Raw genomic sequence first — 17,095 nt, forward strand, 5'->3', positions numbered from 1 at the left:
TGTTAAAAGTGTTTTTAAAAAGTACAGTCTTTGTTAGGTGTTAAGCCTGTGTTCAAAGATGCTTTAAATGATTAAAAGACAAAAAAAGCGTTTAATTGTGTTTCGTAAATAAAGATAGACATGTTTTTAAAAAGGTAGTGGTAATATTTAATTCAGTACAGAAATGTGTAGGCGGCTTAACTTACTCCCTTTCGCGGCTCAAATTACCCCATACCCGGGTAAATTGTGCCAAGATACATTTTTTTGGACAAGCTATGTTTAAAAAACGTTCATGTTTTAAATGAATTCTGATTATTTCCAGGGATACATAACATCCTGAAATATATGTAGATATCTTTGTTAGAAAGAATACTATATTTCTCTTGACGAAGTGATGCAGAATGTAAAAAATGGCTCAACTTACCCCCTCTCCCCTACCTGTGTTTTGTCCAATCAATTTGCAGTGAAAAAAAAACACATTGAAAGGCTCTGGAAAAGTGTTGTGAATTCCTTTGCAATGACTAAGCTAAAAGTTTATATTCAATCAGTCATGACTCATTCTTACCCGATATAATGATGAAGTTATGGATTTGGTCAAAGAAGACACTCAAAAGTAGTCGTAAAAAAACAACTAGCTAGAATGATAATTTAATCAATCAATGATTTTTGTTCAAGGGCAGTTGCACACTTTCATGCCAATGAAAAGTTGCTTATAAATCAATGAGTTTACATTTTTACAAATAGCCAGCTTGAATTTTGCTACATCTGTTTCCAGAGGAGGCAGAACAACAACACATCAACTGAAAAGTAGTACCGTTACAATAGTCCCTGCACTTGAAGTATCAGAGGTGGAAATTGAGTCTGACCTGACCAATAGTACTGAAGGAGGAGAGGAGGGGTTTGGGTTGAGAGGATGGGGTGGAGGAGAGGTCAAGGTGGTCTAAGAGGGATGACTCAGGGGTTCCCTGAGACCACTTCCTGGTCGCCACATCTCTTTATGATGCCATTGGCTGAAGCAAAATCATATCTGACTACCTACCAGGCTACTGGCTGTTTACTGTATGGTAATAACTCCCTCCTCCCAACTGTACTCATTAACTATTAGGTCCTCCTGCTGCTTCATGGAGGACAGCAGGTACTTGATCCCAGCCTTCACCCCCGTCTTCACGCCTGCCCCGGCAACGTAGCCCGCTACACCCACCGTTCCCCCAGTGACGGCCATAAGGGCGTCTGTGCCCAGGTCGACGGCGCTGAGGATGGCTCTCTCCTTGGCCATCTCGGAACAGTTGACAGAGGTGTAGTAGACGGCCGTGCCCAGGTTGTAAAGGGTGCTGACGACAGGGATCCACTCCACCACGTTGTACACCCGCTCCTCCTTCTTGTTGACGCAGTTCCGCTGGGGGCTGCGCCGCGCCCGCCGCCCTGAGGCCACAGGTGACTTCTCCTCCTGCACCTGGCACTGTTGAATCCAGCATTCTGAGTCAGAGTCCTCAGAAGGCACCACCCGGCTGCCTGGCTTCAGAACTGCCTGGTACTGCCCTCTGTTACGGGACACACCCGCACACTGGGACCCCAGGCTCTCACAGGCCCTTATTGCCTCCTCCAGCCCCCCTGTGGCTCCCTCCATCGCATCCCCTAACAGCAGGGTCCCATTCACCCTAGTCCAGCCCTGACACTGCTCTTGCTTCCCCTTTCCAGAGGGCCCCTGCCCCCTACGGCCCTCCCCAGCCCTGGCCAGCTGCTGGATGTTGAACATCACTGCCTGGAGGTGGCGCTCTGCCTGGACCTTCCCCACATGTGAGGCAGGGGGTGTTGTGGCTCTGGGATGGGGTGCTCCACTCGCTATCAGACTCTCCACCTCTATGAGGAGCTCCTCAGTGTCCTCCACCCCCAGCAGGTTGTACAGCCTAAGCACCAGGGTCTGGGCCTCCCGGGGACAGCCTGCCGCCACCAGCACGGGCACTAGGGAGAGGCCCAGGAGCTCCCGGGGCAACAGGGCGGAGGAGGGGTCTTGCAGGGTGGAGGCAGACAGCAGCTCCTCACAGCTGGTGTTGGCCTGGATGAGGATTCGGCCCTGCAGCTTGGCCTTGAGCGTGGTGACGACACGTTGAGCAGACTGTGCCCTGGCCTCATCCTGCACCACCCACTCTTCAGGGGCCGCACTCTCCGCTGCACCTGATGGAAGACCAAGCTGGGTCTGGGACCCAAGGAGCAACTGCTTCCCCTTTTTGATAGTGTCCCCCTCCCCTAAGATGGAGGTCTTGAAGGCTGGAGTGTTCTTCAGAGCAAGGGGAGATGGTGTCCTACACAGAGCCTGTTCAATCAGCAGTAGTTGGATCAGAAACAGCCACTTCATCTTAGGATGCATCATTTTACCTGTGAGAGTTCTATTCCAATCCAGCTGCACACAGGAATCTGGGGAAGACATTGAGGAACACAGTCAGTCAAAATCAATGGTTGTTTAAATAACACGTTTGCGTAAACTTCAACTCAATATTTGTTATTTGTCGAAACCAACGATTCGCTTTGGCTTGTGAAGGGGCAAACACTCCAACTGGCTTTTTGCCAACTCTAGCTCTCTAGCTAAGCCCTCTTTGCTGCTGCATTATGTCCCTCAAAACAATACAACAACGTGCTTTCCTGAACATCATGCTGTCTATGTCAGGGGTTCTCAAAGTTGGGTCCACGGAGGTACAGTATGTAAATTCTTTTTTATGAATATTACGAACAACAAAAGATTAAATACATTTTAGCCAAGGGATCCGTGGAATAAGTTTAGAGGGTTCAATACAATAGAATACAAGGTCATATATATTTTTTTCTATAAATGCACTGTAATTTAAGGTTTAAAACTGCTACGTTTTCTCTCTGTCTTATTGCATGATAAATATGTAGAATTGCAGGATATTAACTATACAGCTGCAACAACAAAATATCTCTGCCCCATGACAAAATATTTGGAATTGCTTGAAAACGGCAAAACAATAAATATCCAATGCCAAGAGGCAGGTCTTATAAATGTTCCATACAAGGGCCTTTTACTTGGTTCGTCTGACCATACACTGCCGAAGTCATAGTAAAACTTCTTGTTTGCTATATATTTTTTATTTTTTCTCACTCGAGTTGTATTCTGATTATGAGGTGGTCCCTGGTGAATTTGCTATCACAAAAGGGGTCCCGGCCGTAAAAAGTTTGAGAACCTCTGGTCTTTGACTTTTCTTTTTCATAAATGTATCATATTATTTTTGAATATAATAGGTTGTCTGTCTTCATCAGACGGATGTGAGTTTTGATGCAGAGAAGAACAAAGTATTTCAAAGTCCAAAGATAATGTTCCAATCATTTATCAAAGATGGCTTTGAAGTAGAAAAGGACATTTTTACCACCCTCGATGTTTCCCATTATCTAACTATGATGTAATTTACTCACGCACAACTTACATTAAAAAAAACACACTGAATATTTTAATATGCATCTTAATAAACAGTTGTTCAACACTTACCTCAAACGTCCGTCCAAATCCCTAGTGTGTGATACTCCAAGCCAGGTTACTTCACTATTTAACACAGCTTTTGCCCAAACGATGACACCCCTCACCCCTCCTTCTCTCTTACCCACTTTCTCTGCCTCTCTCTTTTTCTGAGTTGGCCTCATTGCTCAACAGTTAGGACAAGGATGGAATATTGATTCACGTGGAGAGGGTCCATGTTTTCTAAAGCCGCTTTGTTTGTTTGCCCCTGCGTTCTTTTTCTCTGTCTCTCTCTCTCTGTTTTTGACCCAGATACTTGGCAGCAATCTTACCTCGTGCCCTGGGCGGATTTTTCATTCTGGTCAAGAAGCGGGAGAGATGAAGGTCATCCAGTGTGAAGACTTCATCAATCCCACCCATCGTTAGTCCTACAAAATGAAACTAAGCTGACTCAATGAACCAGACATCACTCCCCTCCTTATTTTAAGTTTTACTGCCAAAAATACCCCACCACAACGGCACCACCCCAGAACATACCCCTCTCAACACACTAGACACTCCAACACTTCATTACGAACAAGAACCCTTCGTGTTGAAGTCTAAGGGAAAATGCACCTCCTTTTTCTTCAGAGGGCCTATTCACTTAGTCTTTCTCTCTATAGAAAGAGGATAAAACCCCATGACTTTGGCACTGGGAGCTTTCAGCAGAGTATAGTTCTGCCCTGAGGATGCCATCAGTATACAGTATGTGAACTGTGGGTACTTGGACTCCCTCTCTCACTCTTGTCTAAGCTCTGTTGTGTCAGCCGTGGTACATCCCATTCCCTCCTCTTATGCTAGCCAAGTGTTTTATAAGACAACTGAACAATGTGTTCCAGACTGAATTAATGACCATCCTGATGGTTCAGTGATCAAAAGATTGGGAAAGTCTTTGGTCAAATGAAACCAGTTCTTTGAAGTACATTTTTGCTTTTTACTGTATATTACAATCTTTATGCAATGATGGGTGTAACAGCAGCATAAACATGTATATAACAGCTTGTTTAGAGATGACAATAAACTAAACTCAGAAAGTAGATGAGTACATTTTTGCTCCTGTTCTCTCTGCTTACAGGATGATCAATCTGCTGCTGTGTGATATGCTCTGATAGTGATGAAACTACCGGACAATTCCCTTCACTTCAGATCTGTGTTTTGTTATCTCTTTCTCGCTCTCGTTCTCTCTCTAGTTCTCTCTCTCGTTCTCTCTCTCGCGCTCTCTCTCTCTCTCTCATATGCCAAAGTGCTCTTTTCATCCTTTCTCAGACCTGAGAGAGTACCCACACTTCTTTCCCTCTAAGTGAGTGGGGTCTTGTTCACTTTTCAAACGTGGGGCCAAAGGCTAGCCCTGGCCAACAAAGGGCCACAGTGACCCAAAACAAACAGCCATGCCACACAGAGGAGGCGGGGAAGTTCGGGTTCACCCAAGCTTCCAAAACTACTTATTATTGGCCAGATGAGCGGCTAAGTCTGTCATTCACTGCTTCGACCCAACATGTTCTCTACAGTTGATAGGCGCTAGAGGGCACTGTTTTACCATAATGGGGTAGTTGAGTTGGAACGGAATTGCTGGGAAGAGCAGGTCCTGTTCATGGAGCCAAGCCTCCAACTGGGATCTGGCCCTAGGGCATAGTGGGGTGTCTCGCACATCCTGCTACACTGCAGCTGAGACAACACACACACCCTCCACTTGTCTTGTGACTCATGAAAGAGGGTAATTTTTGTAATTTAATGTTCCTTCCTTATTGCAGTTTGCAGGAATCCTCCAAGGGCTAATCAAAGTACCACTGGAAAATCAAACACAACCGATGTGCAATGCTCAGCTGCTCAGTCTTAATGACTTCTCAGGGGTAGTGTTCTGAGTGTATGCTCTGGGTGACTCCCAAATGGCACCCTATTCCCTATTTATAGTGCACAACTTTTGACTACAGTAGTGGTTAAAAGTAGTGCAAGCCACTGTTAAAAGTAGAGGCAACCACTGTGAAATAGTTGATACGATTGGATATCTCACCCCTGGTCAAATAAAATGAAATTTGATGGGCCTCCCGAGGGGTGCAGTGGTCTAAGGTACTGCATCACAGTGCTAGCTGTGCCACTAGATATTCTGGGTACGAGTCCAGGCTCTGTTGCAGCCGGCTAGGACCGGCAGACCCATGGGGTGGCGCACAATTGGCCCAGCGTCGTCCGGGTTAGGGGAGGGTTTGACCGGCAGGGATGTCTTGTCCCATTGCGCACTAGCGACTCCTGTAGTGGGCCGGGTGCAGTGCACGCTGACACGGTTGCCAGGTGCACAGTGTTTCCTCCGACACATTGGTGTGGCTGGCTTCCGGGTTAAGTGGGCATTGTGTTAAGAAGCAGTGCGGCTTGGTTGGGTTGTCTTTCGGTGGACGCACGGTGTAACGCCCTGGCCATAGAGAGGGGTTTTTTGTTCTTTATTTTGGTTAGGCCAGGGTGTTACATTGGGTGGGCGTTCTATGTTCTGTTTCTATGTGTTTGTATTTCTTTGTTTTGGGCCGTGTGTGGCTCCCAAATCAGGCACAGCTGAAATTCGTTGTTGTTGATTGGGAGTCACACATAAGTGCATGTTTTTCCGTTGGGGTTTTGTGGGTAATTGTTTCTGTTCGTGTTACTGTGTTAAACGTGACAGGACTGTTTTGGTTGTCTGTTTATTGTTTTGTATTGTATAGTGTTCTTGTCGTAATTAAATATATGACGAACACTAACTCCGCTGCATTTTGGTCTTCTTCCGACGACAGCCCTTACACACGGCTCTCGACCTTCGCCTCTCCCGAGTATGTACGGGAGTTGCAGCGATGAGACAAGACTGAAACTACCAATTGGATACCATGAAATTGGGGAGAAAAAACGGGGTAAAAAAAGAATGAAAAATTACAAAAATGTAATTTGATTTGTTAAATGCTTTGTATACAACAGGTGTAGACTAACAGTGAAATGCTGACCTATGGGCCCTTCCCAACAATGCACAGAGAAGAAAATTGAAAAAAGAATAACACAATGAATAAATACACAATGAGTAATGATAACCTGGCTATATACACTGGGTACCAGTACAGAGTCAATGTGCCGGACTAAGAGGAAATTTAGGCAGATATCTATAGATAGGTAGGGATAAAGTGACTAGACAACAGGACAGATAACAAACAGTAGCAGCAGCACATGTGATGAGTCAAAAGAGTTAGTGCAAAGGGGGTCAATGCAGCTAGTCCAGGTAGTTATTTGGTTAACTACACAGAGCACAAATATAAACACAACTTAGAAAGAATTGGTTCCATGTTTTGTGAGCTGAAATGAAATATCCCAGAAATGTTCCATAAACACAAAAAGCTTATTTCTCTCAAATTTGTTTACATCCTTGTTGGTGAGCATTTCTCCTTTGCCAAGATAATCCATCCACCTGACAGGTGTGGCATATAAAAAAGCTGATCAAACAGCATGATCATTACACAGGTGCACTCTAAGGCCACTCTAAAATGTGCAGTTCTGTCACACAACACAATGCTACAGATGTCTCAAGTTTTGAGGGAGCCTGCGATTAGCATTCTGACTGCAGGAAAGTCCACCAGAGCTGTTGCCAGAGAATTGAATGATCATTTCTCTACCCTAAGCCACCTCCAACGTCATTTCTGATAATTTGGCCAGCCTCACAACTCCAGACCACGTGTATGGCGTCACGTGGGCGAGCGGTTTGCTGATGTCAATGCTGTGAACAAAGTGCCTCATGTGGTGGTGGGGTTATGGTATGGGCAGGCATTAGCTATGGACAATGAACACAATTGCACTTTATCGTTGGCAATTTAAATGCAGAGATCCCGTTAAGAGATCCTGAGGCCCATCCTGAGGCCCATGTTTCAGCATGATAATGCACAGCCCCATGTCGCAAGGATCTGTACACAATTCCTGGAAGCTGAAAATGTCCCAGTTCTTCCATGGCCCGCATACAAACCAGACATGTCACCTATTGAGCATGTTTGGGATGCTCTGGATTGACATGTACCACAGTGTGTTCCAGTTTCCGCCTATATCCAGTAACTTCGCACAGCCATTGAAGAGGAGTGGGACAACATTCCACAGGCCACAATCAACAGCCAGATCAACTCTATGTGAAGGAGATGTGTCGTGCTCAATGAGGCAAATGGTGGTCACACCAGATAGTGACTGGTTTTCTGATCTACGGCCCCCAAATTATTTTTTAAGGTATCTGTGACCAACAGATGCGTATCTGTATTCCCACTCATGTGAAATCCATAGATTAGGGCCTAGATTTGAACTGTAACTCAGTATTTAAAATTGTTGCATGTTGAATTTCGATTTTTGTTCAGTATATTTAGTAGTCTTATGGCTTGGGGGTAGAAGCTGTTCAGGGTGCCTTGGTACCACTTGCCGGGCGGTAGCAGAGAGAACAGTCTGTGACTTGGGTGGCTGGACTCTTTTACCATTTTAGGGCCTTCCTCTGACACCACCTAGTATAGAGATGAGCTGGGCCATACGCACTACCCTCTGTAGCGCCTTGCGGTCCGATGCCAAGCAGTTGCCATACCAAGTGGTGATGCAGCCAGTCAAGATGCTCTCAATAGTGCAGCTGTAGAACCTTTTAAGGATCCGAGGGACCATGCAAAATCTTTTCAGCCTCTTGAGGGGGAAAAGGCATTGTCGTGTGTTGGTGTGTGGACCATGTTAATTCTTTAGGGATTTGGACACCAAGGAACTTGAAGCTTGTGACCCGAGAGTATATGTGATGACAGTAATTATTCCGGACTAGTATTGTAATGATGTAAAAATCACTTGAAAAATCAAAAGAGCTGTAATCAGACCGCACCATGCGCTCTCACCACTGGTGTCCACCAGGGCTCTGTTCTAGGCCCTCTCCTATTCTCGCTATACACCAAGTCACTTGGCTCTGTCATATCCTCACATGGTCTCTCCTATCATTGCTATGCAGACGACACACAATTCATCTTCTCCTTTCCCCCTTCTGATAACCAGGCGGCGAATCGCATCTCTGCATGTCTGTCAGACATATCAGTGTGGATGACGGATCACCAGCTCAAGCTGAACCTCGGCAAGACGGAGCTGCTCTTCCTCCCGGGGAGGGACTGCCCGTTCCATGATCTCGCCATCACGGTTGACAACTTCCTTGTGTCCTCCTCCCAGAGTGCTAAGAACCTTGGCGTGATCCTGGACAACACCCTGTCGTTCTCCACTAACATCAAGGCGGTGACCCGATCCTGTAGGTTCATGCTCTACAACATTCGCAGAGTACGACCCTGCCTCACACAGGAAGCGGCGCAGGTCCTAATCCAGGCACTTGTCATCTCCCGTCTGGATTACTGCAACTCGCTGTTGGCTGGGCTCCCTGCCTGTGCCATTAAACCCCTACAACTCATCCAGAACGCCGCAGCCCGTCTGGTGTTCAACCTTCCCAAGTTCTCTCACGTCACCCCGCTCCTCCGCTCTCTCCACTGGCTTCCAGTTGAAGCTCGCATCCGCTACAAGACCATGGTGATTGCCTACGGAGCTGTGAAGGGAACGGCACCTCCATACCTTCAGGCTCTGATCAGGCCCTACACCCAAACAAGGGCACTGCGTTCATCCACCTCTGGCCTGCTGGCCCCCCTATCTCTGAGGAAGCACAGTTCCCGCTCAGCCCAGTCAAAACTGTTCGCTGCTCTGGCACCCCAATGGTGGAACAAGCTCCCTCACGACGCCAGGACAGCGGAGTCAATCACCACCTTCCGGAGACACCTGAAACCCCACCTCTTCAAGGAATACCTGGGATAGGATAAAGTAATCCTTCTAACCCCCCCCCCCTTAAAAGATTTAGATGCACTATTGTAAAGTGGTTGTTCCACTGGATATCATAAGGTGAATGCACCAATTTGTAAGTCGCTCTGGATAAGAGCGTCTGCTAAATGACTTAAATGTAAATGTAATGTAAATGTGTGGAGGTGGGTGTGTTTTTCCAATCATTCTCAGAGCATGTGGTGACACAATAACACTGTCAAAGTGATATTGACCGCTGGTTTGAAAACAGAGTCACAAGTAAAGAAAGCATCAAAATGAAAGATAGAAGAGAGTGATGAAGAGAAAGAACAAGGGAAAGGTGATCTGTCTGAAATCACTTTTTTCTCAGAGGTGTTAATGGAGACATGATCTAAAGTGAGATATACAGTATTTATTCTCACAGTTTCACACTGATGGAGCACACACAGACACAATACATAACATTCTAAAAATGTAATACACACATACAGATAGACAGAATATTGTGAACAAACACACACACAAAAGACATGCAACCAACAATATGCGCTTTTCAACAGAACAGTGAGATGTACTGTACATCGGTCTAATAACAAGATGCATTACTGCCCTTTCCTATGCCAACACTGGCTCACATCACACACATGCACACACAGGGGACAGGCAGTGTGAAAGTGAATGATTTCCACTGTGTAGACAGGTTAGATTCCCTTAGGGCAACATTCAACACACAGGGCTGAGAAAACACACTTATTCCATATTGGACAGTTGCAGCTGCTTGTTACACTCTTATTATAAAGACATGCTCTGGAACTTTGGCAACTACTAAGTATTTATGTGTACATAATCTATGATAATCTATGAGCAGAATTACTGTGTTACCTCAATTAGCCACGAAATTCCTAGTTTGAAAGTGTTGTTTTTTCTGGAAGCTGTGTTGCGCCATTTTCCCTACATTTTGCCCCACAAGGACCAGCCCCCCAGCAATTCCATTTCAACCAGTATCAGTTACTCTCCAACCCTGATCACCCAATAAATAAAAACACAGATAAAGTAATAAACCAAGGCTTGGGAACTGATTGAAAGTGACACAGTATTTGAGGAATTGTGTCTTTGTAGTGATTCTACATTGATCATTTGAAAAATAAAAATACATAATTGGTTAAAGAACAGAGAAGTAAAAAATAAAGTGATTGGGGAGCTCTTCAATGAAAGGTGGTTCAATAATACTGCGAGTGGGGTCAGCATGTTCTCTCATCCAATGTGTGCGTGTGGGTGAGCATGCATGTGTGTGCACGTTTGTGCATATGTGAGTGTTTGTGAAAAACTTAATGATGGCATCTGTTGGGTATATATTTCTGCAATGGAGAGACGCTAACACACTTGTTCATTTTCATATTATTACAACCCTTTGACTGTCATAACGCTAAATGGATTTAAACCCAGGCATAATCCATGTTATGAACAGAGTATGATTCTGTTAGTGAGGGAAGACAGCAGGGCGGTTATGGATGTCAGTTGTGGTAGAAAGGCGGTGAGAGTGGACCGGTCATCAATCCTGTTGTTGTGTGGGAGTTTTTCTGCTCCCTGTTACGTCTGTCAGCCTGGTGACGATCTGGAAGCAGCATCCTGTCCTCAGGAAACACAAAACAAAGGAAACATGATCTTTCTCTCTCTGTCTCCAAGGACAACACAAACACACACCACGTACCACTGAGAAGGGAACACCTAGTACTAAGCCATATATTGGCATTCTATTCTGTGTTTCAGACATAAGGAAGTGGATGGCTGCAAACTTTCTACTTTTAAACTCAGACAAAACAGAGATGCTTGTTCTAGGTCCCAAGAAACAAAGAGATCTTCTGTTGAATCTGCCAATTAATCTTGATGGTTGTACAGTCGTCTCAAATAAAACTGTGAAGGACCTCGGCGTTACTCTGGACCCTGATCTCTCTTTTGACGAACATATCAAGATTGTTTCAAGGACAGCTTTTTTCCATCTGCGTAACATTGCAAAGATCAGACATTTTCTGTCCAAGATTGATGCAGAAAAATTAATCCATGCTTTTGTTACTTCTAGATTAGACTACTGCAATACTCTACTTTCCGGCTACCCGGATAAAGAACTAAATAAACTTCAGTTAGTGCTAAATACGGCTGCGAGAATTCTGACTAGAACCAAAAAATGTGATCATATTACTCCAGTGCTAGCCTCCCTACACTGGCTTCCTGTTAAAGCAAGGGCTGATTTCAAGGTTTTACTGCTAACCTACAAAGCATTACATGGGCTTGCTCCTACCTATCTTTCCGATTTGGTCATGCCGTACATACCTACACGTACGCTACGGTCACAAGATGCAGGCCTCCTAATTGTCCCTAGAATTTCTAAGCAAACAGCTGGAGGCAGGGCTTTCTCCTATAGAGCTCCATTTTTATGGAATGGTCTGCCTACCCATGTGAGAGACGCAGACTCGGTCTCAACCTTGAAGTCTTTATTGAAGACTCATCTCTTCAGTAGGTCCTATGATTGAGTGTAGTCTGGCCCAGGAGTGTGAAGGTGAACGGAAAGGCACTGGAGCAACGAACCGCCCTTGCTGTCTCTGCCTTGCCGGTTCCCCTCTCTCCCCTGGGATTCTCTGCCTCTAACCCTATTACATGGGCCGAGTCACTGGCTTACTGGTGCTCTTCCATGCCGTCCCTAGGAGGGGTGCGTCACTTGAGTGGGTTGAGTCACTGACATGGTCTTCCTGTCTGGGTTGGCGCCCCCCCTTGGGTTGTGCCGTTGCGGAGGTCTTTGTGGGCTATACTCGGCCTTGTCTCAGGATGGTAAGTTGGTTGTTGAAGATATCCCTCTAGTGGTGTGGGGGCTGTGCTTTGGCAAAGTGGGTGGGGTTATATCCTGCCTGTTTAGCCCTGTCCGGGGGTATCATTGGATGGGGCCACAGTGTCTCCTGACCCCTCCTGTCTCAGCCTCCAGTATTTATGCTGCAGTAGTTTATGTGTCGGGGGGCTAGGGTCAGTCTGTTATATATGGAGTTCTCTCTCTCTCTCCCTCTCTCCCTCCCTCCCTCCCTCCCGGGGGACCTGAGCCCTAGGACCATGCCTCAGAACTACCTGGCATGATGACTCCTTGCTGTCCACCTGGCTGTGCTGCTGCTCCAGTTTCAACTGTTCTGCCTATGGAACCCTGACCTGTTCACCGGACATGCTACCTGTCCCAGACCTGCTGTTTTCAACTCTCTAGAGACAGCAGGAGCGGTAGAGATACTCTCAATGATCGGCTATGGAAAGCCAACTGACATTTACTCCTGAGGTACTGACCTGTTGCAGCCTTGACAACTACTATGATTATTATTATTTGACCATGCTGGTCATTTATGAACATTTGAACATCTTGGCCATGTTCTGTTATAATCTCCACCCGACACAGCCAGAAGAGGACTGGCCACCCCTCATAGCCTGGTTACTCTCTAGGTTTCTTCCTAGGTTCTGCCTTTCTAGGGAGTTTTTCCTAGCCCCCGTGCTTCTACACCTGCATTGCTTGCTGTTTGGGGTTTTAGGCTGGGTTTCTGTACAGCACTTTGAGATATCAGCTGATGTAAGAAGGGCTATATAAATACATTTGATTTGATTTGATATTCATAGACAATGTAGTCATGCAAATTGTGTCTATTATACAAAAGCGGTGGAGCAAAATCTCATTGTATTCAGAAGAACATACTGGATCCTTGGAGCAACTTTTCTCCAACTACAGTTCATATTGTCTCCATGGGTAACCTTGAGCGAACCATAATGACTCATCACTCACTACAATACAGGACAGAGTATATGAGGTTTGTTTCCCCTCTGTCTCTACCCGAGTAGAAGTCATCCAGGCATTATTTCCAGCTGCCTCTAAAGTAATAGAACTCTTATCAAAAAATGATGTGCTTAAGGTCTGAGTGACTGTTACATAAATATAATATTTAATAGACTTGTACTATGCTGTTTTGTCTGGCTCAGAATTGTAAATAGAAAGGCAAAACTGTACTTTATCATGCAGGTAGTCTGTCTACATGGATTGTAGTTAGCCTGTTTAGGTATTTTCATCCAACATTTCACTGAAACCACTGATAAGTAACATTGAACAAAATGTGTCAATAGGAGCCTCCGTTCCCAATGACTTATCTGCAGTGGTGAAAAGTACTTAACCTCTATGGGATGGGTGCCCCTAAAATGGGATGGTTGTTGCTAACGTGCGCTAATGTGACTAGAATGACGTTGCATACAACAACCAACTTTCAAGGACATAGACATGTCTAATATGGGCAGAAAGCTTCAATTCCTGTTAATCTAACTGCAGTGTCCAATTAACAGTAGCTATTACAGTGAAAAAATACCATGCTATTGTTTGATGAGAGTGCACAACAACATCAAAAACTTTTATCATGGCAACTGTTTTGATACATTCACCTCTGAAGATAAATAAGGTATTTACATTCAGTAGTCTTGCTCTGATTTGTAATCCTGAGGGTCCCAGAGATAAAACGTAGCATAGTTTTGTTTGATACAATCAATTTTCATGTTAAAATGTAGGAACTGGGGTCTATAGTTTGACCCCACTGCTGTCTCTGGCTTTACACCCATCTAGATGTGTGAAAGTTAGTGTATAAGCTAATGATCCATCATGTATGACATTCCTGGGAGTGTGTACACTTTCATTTTTGTATGGCTTACTGGTGTTCTTCCATGCCGTCCATGGGAGGGGTGCGTCACTTGAGTGGGTTGAGTCACTGACGTGGTCTTCCCCCCCCCTTGGGTTGTGCCGTGGCGGAGATCTTTGTGGGCTATACTCGGCCTTGTCTTAGGACGGTAAGTTGGTGGTTGGAGACATCCCTCTAGTGGTGTGGGGGCTGTGCTTTGGCAAAGTGCGTGGGGTTATATCCTGCCTGTTTGGCCCTGTCCGGGGGTATCTTCGGATGGGGCCACAGTGTCTTCTGATCCCTCCTGTCTCAGCCTCCAGTATTTATGCTGCAGTAGTTTATGTGTCGGGGGGCTAGGGTCAGTCTGTTACATCTGGAGTATTTCTCTTGTCTTATCCGGTGTCCTGTGTGAATTTAAATATGCTCTCTCTAATTCTCTCTTTCTCTCTTTCTTTCTTTCTTTCTCTCGGAGGACCTGAGCCCTAGGACCATGCCTCAGGACTACCTGGCATGATGACTCCTTGCTGTCCCCAGTCCACCTGGCCATGCTGCTGCTCCAGTTTCAACTGTTCTGCCTGCGGCTATGGAACCCTGACCTGTTAACCGGACGTGCTTGTTGCACCCTCGACAACTACTATGATTATTATTATTTGACCATGCTGGTCATTTATGAACATTTTAACATCTTGACCATGTTCTGTTATAATATCCACCCGGCACAGCCAGAAGAGGACTGGCCACCCCTCATAGCCTGGTTCCTCTCTAGGTTTCTTCCTAGGTTTTTGGCCTTTCTAGGGAGTTTTTCCTAGGGAGTTTTTCCTAGCCACCGTGCTTCTTTCACATGCATTGCTTGCTGTTTGGGGTTTTAGGCTGGGTTTCTGTACAGCACTTTGAGATATCAGCTGATGTACGAAGGGCTATATAAATACATTTGATTTGATTTGATTTGTTCTCTATAGCTATGTACTTGAAAATGTATCAATTGACCAATTCGGGACATTTGGGCAAACTCCTGGCTGACTTGAGACAAAATATTGTGCAGTAATGTAATTCTTCACTGGAGCAGTCTGAAATTTTGCACTTACACTGCTTTTGCACATTCACTGATGCCAAATTACACCTAGAGTCCTATCTGAAAGTATGGCCTTTCTCTTGCATTTCAAAGATGATAGAACAAAAAATTATCAAATAAAAAAAAACACATGTTATTTTGTTTGCATTATCTTTTACCAGATCGAATGTGTTATATTCTCCTACATTAATTTCACATTTCCACAAACTTCAAAGTGTTTCCTTTCAAGTGGTATCAAGAATATGCATATCCTTGCTTCAGGTCCTGAGCTACAAGCAGTTAGATGTCATTCTAGGCGAAAATTGAAAAAAATGGTACGATCCTTACTTTAAAGTATTACTTACATCGTTTTTTGGGGTATCTGTACTTTACTATTTATATTTTTGACAACTTTTACTTCATTACATTCCTAAAGAAAATAATGTACTTTTTACTCCATACATTTTCCCTGACACCCAAAAGTACTTGTTACATTTTGAATGCTTCGCAGGACAGAAAAGGATCCAATTCAGACACTTATCAAGAGAACAACACTAGTAATCCGTACTGCCTTTGATCTGGTAGACTCACTAAACACAAATGCTTAATTTGTAAATGATGTCTGAGTGTCAGAGTGTGCCCTGGCTATCCATAAAAAAGAAAGAAAATTGTGCCGTTTGGTTTTATTAATATAAGGAATTTTTAATTATTCATACTTTTACTTTTGACACTTATGTGTATTTTAGCAATTACATTTACTTTTGATACTTATGTATATTTCAAACCAGGGGCGCAGCTTTCACTGGGGACAGGGGGGACACATTGGAATGTGACTAGGCAACGGTGTGCTTTAGGACAGTGCGGATTCCTCCGAGCAGTCGGGTAGGCTGTTTGGAGTTTTTATAATAATAATAATGATTATGTCCCCCCACTTATAAAACCAAAGTTGTGCCCCTGTTTAAAACCAAATACTTTCAGACTTTTACCCAAGTAGTATTTTGCTGGGTGACCTTCACTTTTACTTGAGTCATTTTCTATTAAGGTACTTTTACTCAAGAATGGCAATTGGGTACTTTTTCCAGCACAAGTAATTACAATTATTTTCAATGAAAATTCAAACCCCAACCCCCTTGTCCGAGATATCTGCCACATATAGAGACTGATACATCTCTATGAGTCAGAACCAGAAGCACAGACGCAGATGGAGATGCAAACACCCACAAGACGCCCCCCCAACACACACACGCACAGATTCATCAAACCTTTTTGTGATATGTGATAAAGGTGAATAAAGGTTACAAACGTATTCCCGCAGTCACAATGCTATAGAAAGCCTTTAGAATGGCGAGCTGCTCCAGCATGCTCAATGCAGAGGACAGTTGGATACTCACTGTATAGAGACTCATGGCGCCACACTCAATGGTTCAATCATCCACCCTCAATGGTCTAATTAAAAGTTGTTCCTTCTGTCTCGAGATTGTAGGAGGCTACAGTCATGACTGCCCCCATCTTTCAATCATCTTCTCATTTGCCTGGAAATGTCAGGGCCACCCAACTACTGAGACTTTCACTTCTTTGGCACAAATCAGACAAAGAAAGATGAAAAGATTGAACATTTTGTTTGATCAAGCTGAGATAGTATCTTATTAAAAACGGTGACCTCAAACCCACACCACCTCTCCCTATTATCTGAACACAATAAGAAAGTTGCATTATTATTAAGTTCATTTTGAGACAGACATTTTACGCAGAGAGCTTGTAAGGCCCTAATTTGACCTCATGAATAATGTAAATGAATCATCCACTGACCTAGACATAATTGGGATGAAGTCTGGGTACAAAAGACACATTTACTCAGAGGTATGCCATTTATTGAGAGGATAATACAGTATGCATAAAAAGTAGTTTAGGTTGACAGCATCTGTCTCTTGCCACATACAGTTGTCTACTGTAAATGCAATGGCTTGGCACTGTTAGAATGCCCCTAAACCACTACATTACCAGTGCTATTGAAACAATTAATTGGGATTGGAAAATGGTATTGCAATTCTCTACTTCTCGAGTTAACTGTTAGTTATTCATACAGTAGCCTAC

General features: G+C 44.4%; 1 protein-coding gene across 2 annotated transcripts; it reads right to left on the minus strand.

The window, feature by feature from the left end:
• Window positions 1–611: 611 nt before the first annotated feature.
• On the minus strand, window positions 612–3,615 carry apof (apolipoprotein F). 2 transcript variants are annotated; one of them, XM_014166995.2, is made up of 2 exons: window positions 3,482–3,615; window positions 612–2,394 (listed from the first exon to the last, which is right to left on the minus strand). In XM_014166995.2, the coding sequence occupies exon 2, from the start codon at window positions 2,348–2,350 to the stop codon at window positions 1,034–1,036; it is 1,317 nt and encodes a 438-aa protein (XP_014022470.1). In that variant the 5' UTR covers window positions 2,351–2,394; window positions 3,482–3,615; the 3' UTR covers window positions 612–1,033.
• Between the last annotated feature and the right edge of the window lie 13,480 nt (window positions 3,616–17,095).

Source organism: Salmo salar, chromosome ssa22 (assembly GCF_905237065.1).
Source record: "Salmo salar chromosome ssa22, Ssal_v3.1, whole genome shotgun sequence".
Lineage (NCBI taxonomy): Eukaryota > Metazoa > Chordata > Actinopteri > Salmoniformes > Salmonidae > Salmo > Salmo salar.